The sequence below is a fragment of the Nomascus leucogenys genome, chromosome 22a (assembly GCF_006542625.1).
Source record: "Nomascus leucogenys isolate Asia chromosome 22a, Asia_NLE_v1, whole genome shotgun sequence".
In the NCBI taxonomy this organism is placed as follows: domain Eukaryota; kingdom Metazoa; phylum Chordata; class Mammalia; order Primates; family Hylobatidae; genus Nomascus; species Nomascus leucogenys.
The window spans coordinates 5,485,487-5,507,042 of NC_044402.1; the positions used below are offsets into that span (position 1 = coordinate 5,485,487).

General features: G+C 43.0%; 2 protein-coding genes and 1 pseudogene across 6 annotated transcripts in view; 1 reads left to right on the plus strand and 2 right to left on the minus strand.

The window, feature by feature from the left end:
- The window catches only part of WDR25 (WD repeat domain 25), a 157,753-nt gene extending 156,816 nt beyond the window's left edge, over positions 1 to 937 (minus strand). The window contains exon 1 of one of the 2 annotated variants that reach the window (XM_030803842.1): positions 858 to 937. The gene's annotated coding sequence lies outside the window, so the exon portion shown is untranslated. Of the gene's footprint in view, positions 1 to 648 lie in introns of both variants that reach the window. The other variant, XM_030803843.1, reaches the window with a different exon arrangement.
- An 84-nt stretch (positions 938 to 1,021) lies between these two features.
- WARS1 (tryptophanyl-tRNA synthetase 1) overlaps positions 1,022 to 21,556 on the plus strand; it is a 41,455-nt gene continuing 20,920 nt past the window's right edge. The window contains exons 1-4 of one of the 3 annotated variants that reach the window (XM_030803844.1): positions 1,022 to 1,093; positions 8,161 to 8,310; positions 15,470 to 15,683; positions 16,731 to 16,839. In XM_030803844.1, the coding sequence (XP_030659704.1) occupies positions 8,209 to 8,310; positions 15,470 to 15,683; positions 16,731 to 16,839 (425 nt within the window). In that variant the 5' untranslated portion in view covers positions 1,022 to 1,093; positions 8,161 to 8,208. Of the gene's footprint in view, positions 1,094 to 1,759; positions 2,121 to 6,633; positions 6,668 to 8,160; positions 8,311 to 15,469; positions 15,684 to 16,730; positions 16,840 to 21,556 lie in introns of those variants that run through there. The other 2 variants (XM_030803845.1, XM_030803846.1) reach the window with 2 other exon arrangements.
- Positions 10,302 to 10,829, minus strand: LOC100580204 (annotated as a pseudogene). The gene has a single exon (XR_001113720.2). The product of XR_001113720.2 is annotated as an NADH dehydrogenase [ubiquinone] 1 beta subcomplex subunit 3 pseudogene (transcript).

The window sequence follows — 21,556 nt, forward strand, 5'->3', positions numbered from 1 at the left end:
GCACTCCAGCCTGGGCTACAGAGTGAGACTTTGTCTCAAAAAAAACAACAACAACAACAACAACTTCTAAAGCCAGCCAGCCAGCTCATCTCGGATGGAACTAATATGAAAGACTAATTATAAACTAATGGAACTGTGCACTGCAAATAATTTGGCATTTCTGTTCTCTAAATGCTAAGCCTGGTCCCGAGGCCACTCTCAACTCCTCTGCCCAGGCACCACCCACCATGCACCCAGATTCCCACCACCAGGGTGCCCGTGCTCCCTCTGGAAGGAGATGAGGGATTAAACGAAGAGGAACAGACAGTCAGATGGAAGGGAAGGCAGGGACACTGGAGAAGAGTCTAAGGAAGGAGCGAGTGACTCTAACAGTCACTATCAGCATGTCAGCCCCATGAGGACAGGACTTTCTGTGTTTTGTTCACTATTCAATGCCCAGCATCTAAAAATAGTTCTGGAATGCAAACAGGTGGGAGGAGGAGATGCTGAGAAAGTAAAAGAAATAGGATATTCCCATTCAACAAATATTTCCTGATTAAGTACTCTTTGTCAAGCCCTATGCTGGGTCTGGTGTGGGTGGAAATCAAACACAAAACACAGATCCCCCCGGAGTTCCCAGAGCGATGAAAGCAACAAACAAGATACGACCAGAGATGGGTTTTGAAGGATGAATAGGAGTTAGCTGAGCTGCCAATAGTAAGAAGTAAGGTTGGTCCAAGGCACAGCGCTTTCTGAAGGAACAGGAAGTGAAAGGAAGGCAAGCGCCTATGACAGACCGCGTTAAGAGGCGCGGCGCGCTTTGGGCGCTGCCCAGTCCCGGCCCCTCCAGCCCGGGGCCCGCCGCTCACCACACGCACCGGAAGCGCTCCGTTCTCCTGGAGGCAGACCGGACAGCACACCACCGTCCAGTCACGTTCCGACGGGGAGCCGGGGCCGCCAGCCAATGAGTGGCGGCCTCTGCCCCGCCCCCGCGTGAACAGCCAATGATGGTGCCGTCGGGCCGGAAGTTGTTCCGTCCGGACGGCGTTTCCACGGACGCGCAGGAGACAACCCGTTGCTGAGCCGGGAGCGCTGACGGGCCCGGCTGGGCAGGGTAAGCGAGGGGAGTAAGGCCGGGGCGGAGTGAGGGAACAAGGGAGGGAGTGATGGAGGGACGCTGGCGCGGCGCCCCGCGGCCTGCCCCTCCCGGGAGTATCCTCAGAGCCCGGCTTGCTGCCCGCAGCGTTCTGGCACCGTGAGGGGCGCGGAGCCTGCCACCGACCCCTCGCCCCTTTCCTCTGAGCGCCGCCGACTCACCCCGTCTCCCTTTCCCACTGGCACCCTTCATCGTCTCCACCTCTTCGCTTTTCTCGAGGAGAGAGGCCCCCATTTTTATTTAGCGCCTGCCATGTGCCAGAGGCTTTGCGTAGTGTTGGATTTAGTCCCCTCAACGGTAATGTTAGCAGGCTTCTCCATGCCCATTCCACAGATGAGGAAACCGAAGGGGAAGCAGAAAAGTAATGCGACCCTTGCCCAAGGTTTCGAATAAGTCCAAGCTGGGATTGAAACCCAGGCGTCTGTGACCCCAGAACTCCTGATCTTTCCACTACACTGCGCCGCCTCTGTGAATGGATGCGGGGAATTTACAGTTTCTCTTTCCACCGCCCACGACTACACAAAATCAGTCACACTGACGCTGAGGGTGGGGAATGGGAAGAGGGTGGGGAGGTTATTTGGAGGCCAGCGGGGGGTGAGGGGTGGCTGATGCAATAACCAGCTAATGGCTCGATTCTCGAGAGGGTTTCATTGGTCTCAACCTGGCCTCAGGCAACCCACTCCTGATTGGACAGTCTCATCAAGAAGGTTGGTCAACAGCTCAAGTGTTTCTGAGAATCTGGGCGATTTATAAGAAACCCTTAGCTGAATGCAGGGTGGGGGAGTGGTAAAAAAAAAGACAAGAGCCTCTTTTTTCAAAAGAGAAACTGAAAGAAAGAGGGGAAGAGTATTAAAGATCATTAAAGGGAAACTGAAAGAAAGAGGGGAAGAGTATTAAAGACCATTTCTGGCTGGGCAGGGCATTCTCAGCAGCTCAACTGCCCAGCGTGACCAGTGGCCACCTCTGCAGTGTCTCCACAACCTGGGTATGTATTGCCATCTTTGCCAGGCTTAGAGCTTGTTAGTGTTTTTACCAAAGTGCTGAAAACCTTGGTTTAGGGGGTCAGGACTTGTGTCTTAGGATTAGGGTATTATGCATTTTACTTCTTCCATTGACCCAAAGTTCAGGTAATTCACTGCTCCCATAGGAAACAGAGATCCTGGCTGAGCAGTCGCGTGCTTGGATCCGTAGCTTGCCTCTCAGCACCGTCATGCTGTCTTTCATAGTTTTCACTCATGTAGCCTCCTGTGCTCAACATCAGAACGTATTGTCATTCTTATTGTGACACCCAAAAGTGTCTAGTGCCTGGCTTCATATAAATTAATGTCTCTGCCTTTTAAGATAATGTTCATTGTGTTATTTGGTGGGGAAAGCAATCTTTCTTTTAGTGTTTAAAAAAAAATGGAACATGATGGGTCCCAAAAGGTGTCAAGAAATCCTTGCTCTAAAGAAGTCATTTTCTTCTCCTCTTGGAACTTGCCAGTCCAAAAGTATTGTCACCTACACTCTGGGGCCAAGGTATAAAGGATAGTATTCCACCTCCTGGTGGCATTCCAGGGATCCAGAAACACTCCTGGGCCACATTCTCTTCTCAGCTGCTCCAGAGTTGGCTGTCTTGATGCCACCCTTCCCCAGATTGCAGAATCAGTGTGTCCTGATCTTCTCTGTGAGATGATTTTGATGCAACCCAAGTCTTCATCATGTTGTTCTGTTAAACAATTCTATAATTCTTTCCACTCCTCATCCCAATACAATAGGCAGTTTCTTTAAGTGCCTATTATGCTCCTCCACAACAGTGGAAACTTTCAGAATAAGCACAAGATTCAAGTTCTCGTAAAGGGGGAATTGAGGGTTAATTTTCAAGAGACTTTTCAGCTTTCTCCTTGAAGGTCTGCTGTGAAGTAGGCAGTTTTGCCCTTTACACGCCCAGTACTTTTGTTTAGGGAAGAAAATAGAGTACTTCACTGGTTATAACTGCATTTCTTTGTTTCAGAGTGTAGTATTTGTTAAACAGGTAAATCTACTTCTCTTAACAGACTCAATGTCCTATTTGCAATTTATGTGGTAAACATTGAAGACAATGGTCCTTCACCTTTTGGCATCTCAGCCTCCTTTGGAAAGGCAAGAAAGCCAGGAGACTGCTCAAAACCATGCACGTACCAATGTACGTGCAAGCATTAATGTAATTTCAGATGTTCATGAACTCCAAGTTGAAAAACCTCTGAAGTTCAACTCAATTCTGAAAGTCAACAAAGAAATAAAGGAGGATGTCGATAGGTAGGGAGAAGAAGAACATTTACACAAGAAATGGGGTAAACTGATAAATGCGTGAAATGAGGAAGATGGTAGTTCCATTCTCCTTGTCTCTGACCACACAGAAAGTTGCATCATACACACACACACAAGATTTCAATAGTGTGGATGATTCCCACACAAAGTATATGCCTTGTGATCATGATCATCTGCTATTTCCTCAGTCTAATTTCATTCCCCTGTGCTTCTTAAATGGAGTTCTGATATTTATAAACACATGTTTTTCCCTGCAACATGGACCCTAAATGCAAGTCCGGTTTATCTAGCTGATCCTCTAGCAAAGAAACAGTTATCTATTCTATTGCAGTGGGAGATTGGCTGTCCTGGGATCACCCAGGCATTCTACCTGGCACTTTCCCCTGGAATTTTTAAGGATAATTTTTATACTTGATTGACTTCAAAACCTTACTGCTGCTGCCTTGTTGCCTTCCACACGGGGCACCGCATTTTTTGGAAGGACAGGGTAAACCAAAAGGAATTCCAAAAATAGTGACCAGGATGGTGGGCAGATGTTAGCAGAGGGTGAAGAAACCAGACTAGGATTGGGAGACCTGGAGAAGACTCCAGGAGACCAGCCTGGCTCTCCGCAGATCTGGGAAGGCTCAACTCAGTACCAGGACATTAAACAAGAGGCCATCTAAAGTCTACTGGGGGAATCGGTCTTCAACTGGAACAAGTAAAACATTCTAAGGATAAACCTTAGAGGAAAAAGTTGAACTAGATGACGAAGGAGATTCATTCATTAGGTAAATATTTGTTGATAAGCTGTGTGCCAGGTACTAGAAGTACACAGAAGAATAAACCCAGTACTTACCTTTGCTGTCTGCTAGGGAAGACATGAATAACTAAACTGCAGTGTGAGTGCTTTCATAAAGTTACTAAAGGAGTGTTTGGGGATCACAGAGGATGGAGCAACCAACTTGGTCCCAGAAGCACAGGTGTCAGGAGAGGCTGTGAAGAGCTGAGGTTCAAATTGGAAAGATAATCAATCAGGAGAGTTCAGGCAGAGAAGTGTGTGAGACATTTCAGGCAGGCAGGCAGGCAGCAGGGAGCAGCAGGGATTCTGAGAGAGCACATGAGCAAGGAGGCTTGGGAATCAGATTCTGGCTTAGCTACTCCCTGGCAATGGAGCCATCAGCCTCTTGTCTGCTATTGCAGGGCACATAGAGTAACACCCAGCTTTGAGAGTTGGGAGAATTCAGGATAGGTTTCTGGACATGATGATTGATGATTTGTGGCTAGAAGTAATTTTCATGAGTTTGATCGTTATTTGATGTGGGCAAAGACCTTAGAGAGAAATGGATTTCGACTGATTTGCTCAGCTTGTTGCTGGGGAGGGAATGGGAGAGCCTGAGAGTTCTCTCTAGCCCTAGGCAGAGGGTACTCCCGCATTCTTCCCTAAACTGGATGCTTTCTTATCTGAGTCAGTTATCTCACCAAACCTCCCTTTCTGGGAATTGAGGTGGTTCTCATCAAGGAGGAGAAAGAAACTGGCTGCTGTCCTATCCTGGTTTTCAGTATTATAGTTTCATTGAATTAAATAAATTTTGATCTACATACTTTTTTTTCAATTTTTGTTTTTTTATTTTATAAAAATTTTTTGGAGAGACAGGGTCTCACTATCCATGTTACCTTTCACTCATGTCACTCGTTCCGTGTGAAGAGACCACCAAACAGGGTTTGTGTGAGCAACAAGGTTATTTATTTCACTTGGGTGCAGGCGGGCTGAGTCCAAAAAGAGAGTCATGGAAGGGAGATAGGGGTGGGGCCATTTTATAGGATTTGGGTAGGTAAAGGAAAATTATAGTCAAAGGAGGTTGTTCTCTGGTGGGCGGGGCGGGGGTCACAAGGTGCTCAGCAGGAGAGCTTTTGAGCCAGGATGAGCAAGGAGAAGGAATTTCACAAGGTAATGTCATCAGTTAAGGCAGGAACAGGCCATTTTCATTTCTTTTGTGATGGAATGTCATCAGTTAAGGCAGGAACCCCGCAATCTGGATGTGTACATGCAGGTCACAGGGGATATGATGGCTTAGCTTGGACTCAGAGACCTGACATTACCCAAGCTGCTCTTGAACTCCTGAGCTCAAGCAATCGCCTCTGCCTCCCAAAGCACTTGGATTGCAGTTGTGAGCCACCGCTCACAGTGCCCGTGATTTACATACTTTTTGGCATTTTTTTTGTTTTGAGACAAGGTCTTTCTGTTGCCCAGGTTGGAGTGCAGTAGCATGGTCTCAGCTCACTGCAACCTCTGCCTCCCGGGTTCAAGTGATTCTCATGCCTCAGCCTCCCAAGTAGCTGGGACTACAGGTGCATGCCACCATGCCCGGCTAATTTTTGTATTTTTAGTAGAGATGGGGTTTCACTATGTGGGCCGGGCTGGTCTCGAACTCCTGACCTCAAGTGATCCACCCTCCTTGGCCTCCCAAAGTGCTGGGATTACAGGCATGAGTCACCACACCTGGCCTACTTTTGTTTTTTTGTTGTTTTTTTTTTTTTTTTTTTTTTTGAGACAGAACCTTTCTGTCACCCAGGCTGGAGTGCAGTGGCATGATCTCAGCTCACTGAAACCTCCACCTCCCAGTTTCAAGCAATTCTCCCACCTCAGCCTCCCAAGTATCTGGAACTACAGGTGTGCGCCACCATGCCCAGCTAATTTTTCTGTATTTTTAGTTGAGACAGGGTTTCACCATGTTGGCCAGGCTGGTCTCAAACTCCTGACCTCAGGTGATCCACCCACCTCGACCTCCCAAAGTGCTGAGATTATAGGTGTGAGCCACCATCACGGCCAGTTTACATACTTTTAAAGCAAATATTTAACAAATGGATAGGATAGAGTAAAATAAATGACACCACAAATGTGTATGTTTGGTTCATAAAGATAGGTCATTTGTAAGATAATGGTTGAAAGTGTAGGCTCTAGAGTCAAACTACTAGAGTCTATAGCGCATCTCTGCCATTTCCTTGTGATGTTAACGTGAGCGAGTTTTATTTTATTTTATTTTTATTTTTAGAGACAGGGTCTTACTCTGTCACCCAGGCTGGAGTACAGTGGCGCAAACATAGCTCACTGAAGCCTCATACTCCTGGGCTCAAGTGATCCTCCCGCTATAGCCTCCCAAGTAGCTGGGATTACAGGCCCACCACCATGCCCAGCTAATTTTTTTTTTTTTTTCATTTTTTTGTAGAGTCCCTATATTGCTGAAAGTGCCAGGATTGCAGGTATGAGCCACCATGCCCAGCCATGGGCAAGTTTTTTTTAACCCCTCTGTGCCTTATCTATAAAATGGAGCTAACAAATCCATTTCATAGGACTGCTGCAAGGCTTAAGTGAATTGATACATATACGATGCTTAGGACAATAACAGGTACAGATGTGTTCAAAGTTAGCAGCTCAGGCACTAGCCTTGTCATTTTCCTTCTCCAAGGTTTTACAGCAAGTTAAAATGAAGCTGGAGTTCAGCCAATCTTTGGAATCCTAAGAAACACAAGAAACATAATAACAGCACTTGTAACGTAGTTACATCTTGCTTTACAGTTTACAAAGTGCTACCATGCCTTTTTTTCTCATTTTGTTCTCATAAGAGCCTGGGGTAGATGAAGAAGTTCCTGGCGGCGCCATTTCATAGGTTAGGAAACTTGACTCTTAGAAAGAGGAAGTGATTGAGCCAAGAAGGGTTTGATGGCGGTACAGTCTCTGTCTGCTCTGTCCCCACCTTCTGCAAGGGTAATAGTGAATCATGACTAATAGGAGGTGCAGACACACCTTCTCCAAAGGCTTGTAGTTAAATAAGGCAGCATGTGGAATGGACAGACTGGAGACAGTCCTTACCTCATGTGGAACCTAGGACAGGTAAGGCCCTGTCCCCTACCCCAGAGCTCACTTTGTCTGAGAGCAGCTGACCAGCAGTGGAAGACATTTGCTCAGCGATATATTAGTTATGGCTGCAAAAGCCAGAGAATTCATCTCCAAGGCAATTAAGATAAACAGCAAAGAGAGGATGGGTGCCTTGGCTCACACCTGTAATCCCAACACTTTCGGGAGGCTGAAGTGGGAGGATCACCTGAGGTCAGGGTTCGAGACCAGCCTGGCCAACATGGTAAGACCCTCCCTCTACTAAAAACACAAAAATTCGCTGGGCATGGTGGCAGGCAGCCTCGGGAGGCTGAGACAGAAGAATCGCTTGAACCCCAGAGGTGGAGGTTGCAGTGAGCCGAGATTGCGCCATTGCACTCCAGTCTGGGTGGCAGAGCGAGACTCCATCTCAAAAAAAAAATCAAATAGTAATTTGCCAAAAGTTTTTAGCAATGAACTTAGGTTCATTAAAACACATTGGTGTTTATACCCTGAGCAAACAGGAGTCCTCCTGTGTTCTGGGCACTGGGTGGGGCATCACCAGATGCAAACTTGATCTTGACTAGGAGGGCCCCTCCTAGTCAAGTAAATTCAGACCTTAAGTCAGTAAATCCTAGCCACTCCTTTAGTCTTCATCGTTGGCATTTGATGGTTTTCCTCTTCTTCGTGGCCCTAAATTTCTGCTTCTCTTTTTATTATATTATCTATGTCCTTTATTGTAACTCACCTCACAACCTTTTCGGAAAAAAGGACTCAATACAGGAAAGGAAAAACAGCTGCGATGTTTTGTTAACCTCTCGTTTTTCCTCTCTCTCCTTCCCTGCCCCCACCCCTGTCTTGACTCGTCTGCTGAACAAAGCCTCGACCTCAGGCCGGCTGTGAACGTAGTTCCTGAGAGATAGCAAACATGCCCAACAGTGAGCCCTGTGCCTCTCCGCTGGAGCTGTTCAACAGCATCGCCACACAAGGGGAGCTCGTGAGGTCCCTGAAAGCGGGAAATGCGTCAAAGGTACATGATTTTGCTGGGTTCTCCACGAAGGCAGCTGAGCATCCCAAATCTGTAGGGTTGTGTTATTCTAGAATAGATGGTTTCCTCAATGACTGAGGTGTTTTGGTTATAATTTTTTTTTTGAGAGGGAGTTTCACTCTTGTTTCTCAGGCTGGAGTGCAATGGTGCAATCTAAGCTTGCTGCAACCTCTGCCTCCCGGGTTCAAGCGACTCTCCTGCCTCAGCCTCCCAAGTAGCTGGGATTACAGGCGTGCACCATCACACCCAGCTAATTTTGTACTTTTAATAGAGATGGAGGTTTCACCATGTTGGTCAGGCTGGTCTCAAACCCCTGACTTCAGGTGATCTGTCCACCTTGGCCTCCCAAAGTGCTGGGATTACCAGCATGAGCCACCACGCCAGCCTTGGTTATAGTTTTAAATGTATTTTTCCCTTTATCAACATTGGGATGCCTGTGGTCTAAAGAGTCAGAGGTTCTCAAAGCCTTTGTGAAATACAGTGGCCCTCCAGCCCACCTCTCCCTATTTCCTGCTTAATTCTTTTAGCCGATCTTTTGGTTACGTACTCCCCATATCTATAAATATTCTGCTTATTATATTGTTCCTTGTTGATTTTCAAGTTGGGGTCTTTCAGGTGGAAATGACGCATTCGTACCTTCACAACCACTTCCCGTCCAGGCAGTCTCCCCATCTGTATTGCAGTTGTAGTTAGGTCAGTATCTGTACACTGACATTATTATGACCATGGAGATAGACATGGACAGCTGAACCATCATGGATAGAATGAGTACTCTAACTTTCTCGCCCAGCTTTTGTTTTCTCTGGAGTTAATATTTGTCTTAATTTCTGTTTGCTTGACTTTTTTTTTTTTTTGCTTGACTTTTTTATGTCAATGATACTAATGATAATGTATCTCCAAGCCCTTTCCCTGTCCAGTGAATCTCCTTTCAGCACACATCAACTAGTCTATCAAGTTCATCTTCTTGAGGAGATCGCTCCCAAAACCTTCTGCCTGCTTCCCTCTGGACTGGGGACTCTTGCCTCCTACACTGCCCATCTTGGCATCTTTCTTCACTGTTGACCCAGGGGGTTCTTTCACGCCTGTCGATTGGGTGCCCCGTTTCCTGCTCCTGCATTTTATTCCTCTTTGCTTTACTCTTTGGGCAGAGCAAATCTTCCAATTGTTTCTGAAAAAAATATTGCAAAGGAAATATTTCTGGGGGGATCTTGCCCATCTGAAAGTGTATTTATTTTACCTAAAACATGATTGATAGCCAGGCTGGGTGTAGGGTTCTAGCATGGAAGCGATTTCCCCTGGAAATGCTGAAGCCACTGCTCTGTTGGCACCTAGCTTCTGGGCTTGCTGCAGAGAAGTCAGTTGCCATTCCTTTGTTTTTTCTTTTTGGAAGTTAGCAGGATCTTCTTTGTTCCAGTGTTCTGAAATTTCATGGGATGCGGGTTCAGTATGCCTTTCTTTTTTTTTTTTTTTGCCCCACCACCCCCGCCCCCGCCACTGCCCCCCGAGATGGAATCTCGCTCTTTCACCCAGGCTGGAGTGCGGTGGCACAATCTTGACTCACTGCAACCTCCACCTCCTGGGTTCAAGCAGTTCTCCTGTCTTAGCCTCCCAAGTAGCTGGGATTACAGGTGCCCGCCACCACACCCGGCTAATTTTTGTATTTTTAGTAGAGACGGGGTTTCTACTGAGTGAGCCACCACACTCAGCCTGCCTTTTAGACTAGAAACTCATGACCGTTAATTCTCAGAAATCATGATTTCTTTGATCTCTTCTGTTTTCTCTCTTCACAGACTTTTTTTTTTTTAATTCAGAGACTGTTTCTCTGATTTTGTAACCCTCCTATTGTTTTCCATTTCTGCTATCATTTTTAACTTCCAGGAGCGTGTATGCTCCCTGAAGTTTCCTCACAGCACTCTGCCCTGACTCATAGGTACAGTACCACCGTTTTCTCTCTGAGATCTTTTTTTTTTTTGTATTTTATTTTACTTTGTTAAATCTTACTAATATTCTGTAAGAGACAAACCAGACGAGTAGGCTACAGTGAAGAAATCTTATTTTGGAGAGTTAAGAAACCACTATGATACTTCCAAGTATTATCTTCAGTGATGCTTCTTATCTTTATTCAGGGACTCCAGGTAATATTCAGCTCCTACAGCTACCACAAATGCAGCAAATCCCCATTTGAATCCTTTAAACAATACATCAAAAAAGGAAACACTCTTTGCAAAGCCGCCCTTGTATCTCCAAGCTTCATTGCAGCCCCATGGATCCCTTAGCCCTTTTGCAGCCAGCTTCTTCTGGATAGTTTCCAATGGTGTCCCTTCTATCTTCCATTGTCTGTAATCTGGAAGTTCCATTTTACGATGTCCATGCTCATGTCCATGTCCATGGGCCATGTCTGACAGCAATCTGACCTCTCAGGACACTCAACTCTCTGTCTCTGAGATCTTAATGGTAGTTTTCCCTATGTCCTCTACATCCTTTATAATCTCAGTTTCTTCCATCTTAATTTGTTTTCTACCTGCCTTTCATATTAGAGGCAATTCTCAACTGTTTGGTGTTTCTTGGCTGTTTGCTGGTGTTTTGCGGGGTGGACTAAAAGCTGCTGGATGCACTCTTCACTGGGGAGGAGCTTATCAACATAGGTTCCACTTCCTGGAGAGTGATCAGGCTGCTCCCCTTTTGTTGGGGAACGTTTCATGTCAAGGTCTTTAGATATTTTCTTTAAAGTTAAGTGATATTCCCCAGAGAAAGCTCCACGAGTCCACTGTTCAGAGGCAGTGAGTCCCGCTGCCAGAGTTCTACGGCTGAGTAGGAGAGAAGGGCTGGGCTGTGGGATCCTTCCCTGAAGCTCCCTATTCTCTGTGTGCTGCCGGTGCCCCAACTGTGCAGATTGCCCCCAGTCTAGGCACCTGTAACTCTGTCCTCTCTTGACATGAAACCTTGGAATGGAGGGGAAACTGTGACACTCCCTTGGCCGAGGGGAGAGGGATTCTCAGTAACTGCTTCTTGAAGAGACTTCAACCAGTGCTCCTGTTTTCATAACCCGCTTTCCCGCCCCTGTAAGTGCCCAAGGTCACTAAGGCCCGAACCTTTGAGCGATTCCATAGCAGTGTACACTCGGTCACTTTCCAGTATTTCCACGATGTCTTAGCATTTGTTTTTCTCTCATGCTATTAGGCACTGGTCATTCATCAGCTTTCCGGCTTCTGAAACCTTGTTGCTGTCATCCTCTTCTTGTTTCCTTTGTCCTTGTGGGATTATGCTTTAAAAAAAAAAAAAAAGATCTCTGCTTTTGTTGTAGTAGATTTCAGAGGTATCATCAATACGCATCTTTAACTAGAACATATGCATTTCATTTCCTTCTGGGGTGACTCTACTCCTAGGTCCCCCAGCTTCTCTATGACTTCCATCACTTTCTTCTTTTTTTTTTTTTTTTTTTTTTTTAAGGCTGAGTCTCACTCTGTTGCCCAGGCTGGAGTGCATTGGTGTGGTCTTGGCTCACTGCAACCTCTGCCTCCTGAGTTCAACCTGGCCTCCTAAATAGCTGGGACTACAGGTGCCCGCCACCACACCCGGCTAATTTTTGTATTTTTAGTAGAGAGGGGGTCTCGCCATGTTGGCCAGGCTAATCTTGAACTCCTGACCTCAGGTTATCCGCCCACCTCAGCCTCCCAAAGTACTGGGATGGCAGGTGTGAGCCACCACGCCTGGCCCGACTTCCATCACTTTCAACTCCTGTTATCTGTTATCTTATCAAACACCTTGCTTGTCACCAGATGGTATCAACCATCTCACATTCCCCAATAGTTTACTTTGACTATTTGGGACCCTGATTTAAACCATTATTTTTTTTTTCGTGTGTGTGTGTGTGTGTGTGTGTGTGTGTGTGTGTGTGTGTTTGTGTATGTATTTTTTGAGACAGGGTCTCGCTCTTTCCACGTTGGAGTGCAGTGGTGCAATCCTAGCTCAGTGCACCCTCGAACTCCTGAGCTCCCACCTTAGCCTACCAAGTTGCTGGGATTATAGATGCAAGCCACTGCACCCAGCTCATCTTTTAAAGGAAATAAATAGTACTGAGAGAAAGTAATGTCAAAAAAAAAAAGAAGTTACTTTTTTACAGAAAGAGATTTACTCACCAGGTAGGGCTCAAAAGATTAAACCAACTTGTTTTAAAACAAAATTATAAAATAAATAAAAGACCCAGTGGGGTTATGTAAGCCCTTCATTTTGGGAAGTTGACAGTGGTATTTTTGTCCATTTAATATTAAATTTGAATAACATTTAGTAAATGTTTTTAGTTAGTAATTCTTAGTGACTGCAGTTATGTTCATTATTTTAGTCAACTTAATACATTTTATAATAACTCTTCCAAGTGTATTATTTGACTAATGCAATTGACTGGCACATGTTGAAGACATCAGAGGTTGCACAATGAGACCAGAGTTAAGTGAAGAAAAATTCAGAAGTACATTTGTATCTGACCCTGAAATGTCTTGGTAGTAGAAGCACTTGATGTTTTGGAAATTTGAAAAATAAACTTCTAGCAAAATAGTTTGAGCCACATTGGGAGCGCCAGTTCTCTGAGAGGGCACCATCAGCTCTTTCTTGGCCTGCCATTTATCTAGGCCATGGACCGCGAAGGTCTTTTCTGCTCCAGTGTATCTAAAGAGTAAGATCCACGTCCTTCAGTAGCAGCAGCTCATTAAAGCGGCAAGTTTCCTGGGGGGAATAAGTCAGAATCTGAGGGCTGTGAGGGGAAATAGTTTGAACAGGACTGAAGAAGCAATGCTAGGTCTTGGGTATTAAGAAAGAGAGCAGAGCCTTTTTCTTCTTCTCCTTTTTGTTTAAGTAACTTCTAAAATCAAAATATACCATTCATATAGAAAAATATGCTGATCATAAGCAGGCACCTCACTGAATTTTCACAAAATGACCACACCTGTGTAACCAGCACCCAAATCAAGAGCAAGCAGAGAGCACCTAGAAGCCACCCTCACACCCCTCAGCTTCTGCCATGACTCCTCCCACCAGGGGTAGCTCTACCTGGGTTTGAACTGTATGTAGTCAGGTAGTATACAGTCTTGTGTCTGGCTTTTTTTTCTGAACATCAGCTTTTGGCCAGGCTGTGTGGCTCATGTCTATAATCCCAGCACTTAGGAGGCCAAGACAGGAGGATCGCTTGAGGCCAAGAGTTTGGGACCAGCCTGGACAACATAGGGAGACCCTGTCTCTACAAAAAATTTAAAAATTAGCCAGACATGGTGGCACACACCTGCCGTCCCAGCTACTCAGGAGACTGAAGTGAGACGCTGTCTATAAAAAAAACTGATGTTCTGGGTTTTTTGGAGGATGGGAATCTCACTTCATCACCCAGGTTGGAGTGCAGTGACGCAATCTGGACTCACTGCAACCTCTGCCTCCCAGGCTCAAGCAGTCCTCTCACTTCAGCCTCCTGATGAGCTAGGAACACAGGTGTGTGCCACCATACCTGGCTAATTTTTTCTATTTTTGGTAGAGACAGGGTTTTGCCATGTTGCCCAGGCTGGTCTCAAACTTATGAGCTCAGGCAATACGCCCACCTTGGCATCCCAACGTGCTGGGATTACAGGCATGAGCCACTGCACCCAGCTAACATCAGCTTTTGAATCCTGTTTCAATGTCCTGGTTCAAACACTGATTAAGACTGATTATAAGAAAATAGACAAGGTAAGCCTACTTGTCTTATTTCAATGCTATTCCAAAATGCAGATGGTCCTTGAGCAGGGACATTGGTTAAATGTTTGACTTTCGCAGAGCCTTCTAGTTACAAGCAGAATTAGACCAGATAGAGTATGAAATGTCAACAAAGCTAGTTATTAAGGGATATTGACTGCAGTGTACTTCAAAGCAAGGTAAGCCTTCTCATAGATAATTGAATAGATTATACGTACTAAACTTATTTTTTGCAAGTACTGAGCCTAGGTACTACAGAAATGAGATGGGTGGAACATACTTAGCTATCTAACCTGGGCAAACATCTCATCTATGAATCGTATCCATTGGGTTACTGATTCCACAAATCTGGCTCATTTTAATGATGAGTCTCAGATAATTTTGTAGTTTGAAACACAGATCACTCCAGAATCGCAGTCCTTTATGGCCCAAGTGCTGTATCTGATGGAACAGTTATCTCTGAATGGAGGTTGGTGTTTATAGAACATTCTGTATATGGTAAAAGGAATTTAAGGAGATTTAAAAGAAAGAATGTTCTGTATAAACTGTAAGTGGAAATGTTTGTATTTCCCTTGGTAAGCAAATTGGACTGTGTATATTCTTTGTTTGCGATCTAATCCAGCAAGGCCAATTACCAGAATAGAGCTTTAGGGCATAGCATGACTAATCAGCTTAATTAGGCCTGCTTTTCTAAAGACCAGGCTTCCAGGGGTGGCCACTATGGACTCCTGCAAAAGAGTCTTTAATACGTTTCCAGACTACCCAAGGGTACGTTTTACCTTTGTTATTTTGTTTGTTTGTTTGTTTTTTCAAGATAATTTGATAAGACTCCAAAATGTGGTGATATAACTATTTCCCAATGAATCCCTCCTTAATTTATAACCTGAGAGCCTACATTTTTTGTCCTTGCTTTTATCTGTTTTAGTTGCTCTTACTATCCTTAGTGGCATCATTGGTTAAGTTTCCATAAATATTCATCTCAACCTGTGTGGAATGTAAAAACTAGTTCCAACGCAGAACTCCAGGAATCTCAATTAAAGGAGCTTGTCACACAAGTTCTCTGGCATCAGTGGTGTTTGAGAAATCTTTAGCATATGAACTTTGTCATAAATGACAGTGTATATTGTGTCACTGCTACTGTCCCAAAGTGTTCATGGTAGCACTAGAATAACAGATAAAAATGAAGTGCTTTCGAGCCGATGACTTGCTGTGATTCTATGGGTAAGCTCTTTTACCTCTCTGAGTCTCAGATTCTTGAGCTGGAAAAGGACAGTGACAACAATGCCTGCCTTGTAGGGTTGTGACACTAACTAAGGTAACACGTGTGAAAGCATTTCACATAGTGCCTGCCATAGAATAGGCATCATTCAGCAAATATCAGCTATTAGTAATAGCTTTTAGCCATCACTTTTATTTCCTTTCTCAGGATGAAATTGATTCTGCAGTAAAGATGTTGCTGTCGTTAAAAATGAGCTACAAAGCTGCCATGGGGGAGGATTACAAGGCTGACTGTCCTCCAGGGAACCCAGCACCTACCAGTAATCTTGGCCCAGATGCCACAGATGCTGAAGAGGATTTTGTGGACCCATGGACGGTACAGACAAGCAGTGCAAAAGGCATAGACTACGATAAGCTCATTGGTACGTCCTCTGCTTTCTTCTCAGAAAAAGCTGCAACTTTTAGAAGTGGTCCCATTGAGTTGATTCCACTGATGTTTTTAAATTTTGAATTAATCATAAATTCAGTGAAGCTTCAATGCCAAGAAAAAATGGATACTAAAATCTTTTGATTGTGCATTATATTCCCAAAGGATTATTTTAAAATAAAATAACAATATAAAATATATTTCAAAATAATGATCTATAGTAGACAGCTTAATAGAAGCTTTTCCCTTTTTTTGAGCACTTCAGAACTTGGGAAAGGTCTATTGAAATGGCCATTTATAACATTTAGTGGTTACAAGTCAATCACAGATTAGTTAGGTTTCACCTCCAGTGATACTGACTATGGACCTAGAATGCTGGAAGTCTGCTTAAGAGTGGTGACTTCTCACATTGGGCAAGTTCTTACTGTCATGCCCTTCTTTGAGGGCCTTCCTGCTCAGGAAAGACTGTTGCCATTCCATTGAAGTCTTTACTCTGAGATCATTGCTAATTATCAGAGAAGAAACAGAACTAAAATGTTTTCATCTAAGTCAAAGCCATTTTCCATGATTTCAGTATAGACTGTCAATGAGGGAAAATTCACTTGAAGACAGACATTAATTCACTTCAACAAATAAAGAATGTGAGAAATCATGGTTGTCAGTGAATATAAATTTTACCTTAATAAGCAAATATATATATATATATACATATTTATATATGTGTATGTTTATATTTTGTTGTCAAAAGTTGCTAGCTGGATCTCATTCTGAATATGTTTCCCATCAGAACCCAGTCTCAGGCAAAACAGCATTCTGTGTTGTAATTTATTTCCTGTTTTGTTGGTTGTGTTGATCTCAGCTGTTGTTTTAATACAAAGACCTTTTACTTTATGTTGGGGGTAAGGACCTTTAGCAGAAGGCCTAAAGAGGTTTGTGTTCATTAAGATTGTGCATGGATCACTCACTTTTCACCTTCATTTCAGTAATATCTGATCACTAAACCTCCTGCCACCTAAGAAAGTCATCTATTCTTTTTTTCCAGTTCGGTTTGGAAGCAGTAAAATTGACAAAGAGCTCATAAACCGAATAGAGAGAGCTACCGGCCAAAGACCACACCGCTTCCTGCGCAGAGGCATCTTCTTCTCACACAGGTCAGGGGCTCTTCACCACAGGCCTTCTCACCTGTCCTCTTCTTTTAGTTCAAAAAAATCTTAAGACACCCTCTTCATAAGCCACCTGGTACTGTGGGAAAAGTGATGGCCGGCTGTCGGAAGACTGAGATCCATCCTCTGTCCTGTCAGTAACCCACTGTGGGATCATGCTTGTCCATTCACCCTCAGGCTCTTAGTTTTTTCATTTGTAGACTGCCCACCTCACAAGGTGGGAATCATATTAATAGCAGATGAGATTCTTCCCAGATTACATGCTGTAAATAAATTATAAAATGTCATGAAAAGAAAAGAGAATAATATGTCCAAGTTCAGCATTTCCCACACGACAAACAGTAGGCTTCCTGAAATTCCAAACCCTCTTCCTCCTATTGTATTGACTTGCCCATAAACAATACCAAAAGACAAACCAACAGAGAATGCATGGAACAGATTATCTGTACCTTAGGCCATAAATTCCATGCAGATAACATCAAGATATGGGCAGGTTCCAAAAGAGTTTCTGCCTCTCCCAACCTACAGTTATCTGGGCTGAGGCAGCCCCATTTTTGAAGCTGTGTCCATGGAATTTATGATCTGACGTAGGGTTGTTCTGTTCTACTGGCACTTCACGGTTACAGGAGAACACCCCCAGGACAGAGCCCAGCGGTCTGCCCAAACACTTCAAATTCTACCTGCAAAGAACTCCAGGCCTTGCTCAACCCACTTTCTGGGCAGAATATAATAAAAAATTTTCCTTAATTCACATACTATAAAACTCACTTTTTTTAAGTATACAATTAAGTGGGTTTTAGTATATTCACAAGGTTGTGATACCGTCATGACCATCTAATTCCAAAACATTTCATCACCCCAAAAGGAAACTTCTACCCATTAACCCATTTATGCCAGAAGTTGTAAAAATTTTTTGTGAAAAATCAGACCTTGGCGATCACCTTGAACAGTAAGATATCAATAACTCCCACAAGTTTAGCATTCCAATTATGGAACACTAGGCATAAATGGGTTAACAGTCATCCCCCATTTCTCCCTCCCCACTGGCAACCATTAGCCTGCTTTCTCTATATCTAGATTTAGGCACTTTATATATATAAACGGGATCATGTTTATATAAAATGTGGCCTTTTGTGTCTGGCTTCTTTTACTTGGCATAACATTTTCAAGGTTCCTCCATGTTGTAGCGTGTATCCATATTGGATTCCTTTTTATTGCCAAATAATATTCCATTGAATGGATATACCTCACATTTTGTTTATTCATTCATTAGTTGATGGACGTTTGAGTTATTTTCACTTTTTGGTTATCAACAATGCTGCTCTGACCATTTGTATACAAGTTTTGGGGTGGATATATGTTTTCAATCCTCTTGGGCATATACCTCGAATAGAATTAATGGCTTATGTAGTAATTCCATGTTTAACTCTTTGAGGAACTGACAAATATTTCTACAGCAACTGTATCATTTTACTTTCCCACCGGCAACATAGGAAGCTTCCCATTTCTCCACATCTTCACCCACTCTTGTTATTTTCCATGTTGTTGTGGTTTATAGCCATCCTAATGGGTGTGAAGTAGTATCTCATTGTGGTTTTGACTTGTATTTCCCTAATGACAAGGATGTTGAGAATCTTTTCATGTGCTTATTAACAATTTTTATATCTTTAGAGAAATGTCTATTCAGATCCTTTGCCTACTTTTTAATTGGGTTGTCTTTTTATTGTTAGTTATAATAGTTCTTTATATATTCTGGATACTAGTTTCTTATTCAAATATTACTTGCAAATATTTGCTCCCATTATATAGGTTGTCTCTTCACTCTGCTGATAGTCCTTTGAAGTATGAAAGTTTTTAATCTTGATGAAGTCCAGTTTATTTTATCTTTCATTGTGTTTTTGGTGTCGTATCTGAGAAACCACTGACTAATCGAAGGTTGTGAAGATTTACACCTATGGTTTCTTCTCAGAGTTTTGTGGTTTTAGCTCTTACATTTCAGTTTCTGATCCTTTTTGAGTTAATTTTTGTGTATTTGTGAGGTACAGCTCCAACTTCATTCTTTTTCTTGTGGGTATCCAATTGTCCCAGCATTGTTTTTTGAAACGACTATTCTTGGCCGGGCACGGTGGCTCACGCTTGTAATCCCAGCACTTTGGGAGGCCGAGGCTGGTGGCTGAGGCAGGAGAATGGCGTGAACCCAGGAGGCGGAGCTTGCAGTGAGCCGAGATCGCGCCACTGCACTCCAGCCTGGGTGACAGAGCAAGACTCCGTCTCAAAAAAAATAAAAAAAAGAAAATGTGAGTACTCAAACATGGTTCTTTTTCAAGATTGTTTAGGTATTCTGGGCCCCTTGCATATCCATATGAATTGTGGCTTTTCCATTTCTGCAAAAGCAGCAGCTGGGATTTTGATAGGGATTGCACCGAATCTGTAGACTCATTTGTAGAATATTGCCATCTTAAAATATTAATTCATCTAATCCATGAACATGGGATGTCTTTTCACTTCTTTGATTTCTTTCATTGATGTTTTGTAATTTTCAGTGTATAGGTTTTGCACTTCTTTGGTTAGATTTATTCATTAGAATTTTATCTTTTTAATGCTATTGTAAATGGCATTTTCTTAATCTCATTTTCAGATTGTTCATTGCTACTATATATAAATACAACTGATGGCTGGGTACAGTGGCTTATGCCTGTAATCCCAACACTTTGGGAGGCCAAGGCGGGTGGATCACTTGAGGTCAGGAGTTCGAGACCAGCCTGACCAACATGGTGAAACCCCATCTCTACTAAAAATACAAAATTGGGCAGGCATGGTGGTGGGCGCCTGTAATCCCAGCTACCCAAGAGGCTGAGGCAGGAGACTCACTTGAACCCAGGAGGCAGAGGTGGCAGTGACCCAAGATCGTGCCATTGCACTCCAGCCTGGGCAACAAGAGCAAAACTCCGTCTCAAAAAAAAAAAAAAAATACAATTGATGTTTGTGTATTAATCTTATATCCTGAAATTTTGCTGAGTTTATTAGCTCTAATGCTTTTTTCTTTTTGCAGATTCAGTAGGATTTTCTACATATAGGATTGTATCTCCTATGATTAGAGACAGTTTTACTTCCTCCTTTCCAATTTGGATTTTTTTTCTTTCCTAATTTCTCTGATTTCAACTTTCAATAGGATGTTGAATAGTAGTGGTGAAAGTGAGCATCCTTGTCTTATTCCTGATGTTAGGGGAAAAGCTTTCAGTAAAGACTGAATATGCACTATTTAGTATAATGTTAGCTGTGGGCTTTCTATGTACCCTTCAACATGTTAGTGTTTTTATTATGAAAAGATGTTAGATTTTATCAAATGCGTTTTCTGTGTTTATTGAGATGATCATGTGGGTTTGGGCCTCTATTTTATTAGTATGGTGTATCACATTGATAGGTTTTTGTGTGTTTAATCAACCTTGCATTCCTGGAACAAATTCCACTTAATCATGGTGTTGAAAATCAGTTGATTTTCAATCATGGTGTATAATCTTTTTTATATGTTGCTGGATTTGGTTTGTGAGTTGCTGAGGATTTTTACATCTGTGTTCATAAGGGATATTGGTCTACAGTTTTCTTTTAATGTCTTTGGTTTGGTATCAGGGTAATACTGGCCTCATAGAATGAGTTGGGAAGTATTTCTTACTCAATTTTTTTTGGAAAAGCTTGGGAAGGATTGGTATTAATTCTTTTTTGAACATTTGATAGACTTTACCAGTGAAAATGGGGTTTTGGGCTTTTCTTTGTAGGAAGTTTTTTGATTACTAATTCAGTCTTTTTGTTTGTTCCAGATCTGTGTATATTTTCTATTTCTTCTTGGGTTCATTTCAGTAGTTTGTTTCTAGGAATTTGTCTATTTCATCAATGTTATCTAATGTATTGGTATACAGTTATTCATAGTATTCCCTTATGTAGTAATCCTTTTTATTCCTATAAGGTCAGTAGTAATACCCCTTCTTATATTCCTGATTTTGGCCATTTGAGTCTTCTCTTTTATTCCACCACACACACACACACACACACACCCAGTCACTTTGGTTCAAAGTTTACTAATTTTATTGGTTTGTAGTCAGCGTTTTTTATCTTAGCATGGCGTGGTTCTTCTCACTGCCTTTGTGACTTATTTATTAACTGCAGTATAGTAATCCTATAGCCTCTTGGCTTAGGAAAGCATAGGACCTGAGGCATTTGCCCATTCTCAAATTTCAGACTGCCCCTCTGTCTAATTTTGTCATTTGTAAAATTGGGGATTAAATGAGATCTACCATGCACAGTCAAGCTTCAAGTGGTGGGCAGGTGACTGGGTTCCCTTAGTAGCTGAATGAGTCTCTGCTGGAACCCATCCTCATAAAACGTGAGCTCAAAATTGGAACCCAGTAAATTTCTGCACGCTTGTCAGGAGCACCTCACCCCAGGACCGAGCACACAGTGAGTTCTCAGATGCTCCGTATAAACACAAGAAAAGCAGCTCGTGGCACAGCTGCATTTTTTTCTCTTCTGTAAGTCCATATGGTTAGTTGTGAGAACCAAAGAAGGATTCTTTTCTTCCAAAATTATGGGTTATTTTCTTTCCTTATTTCAAAAGCAGTATGTGAGCATTTCCTGGGAAAAAAAAATGAAAACTAAGCCCAAAAACCAGAACACCCACAATTGTATCTGTCCAGAGATAAGCAATGTT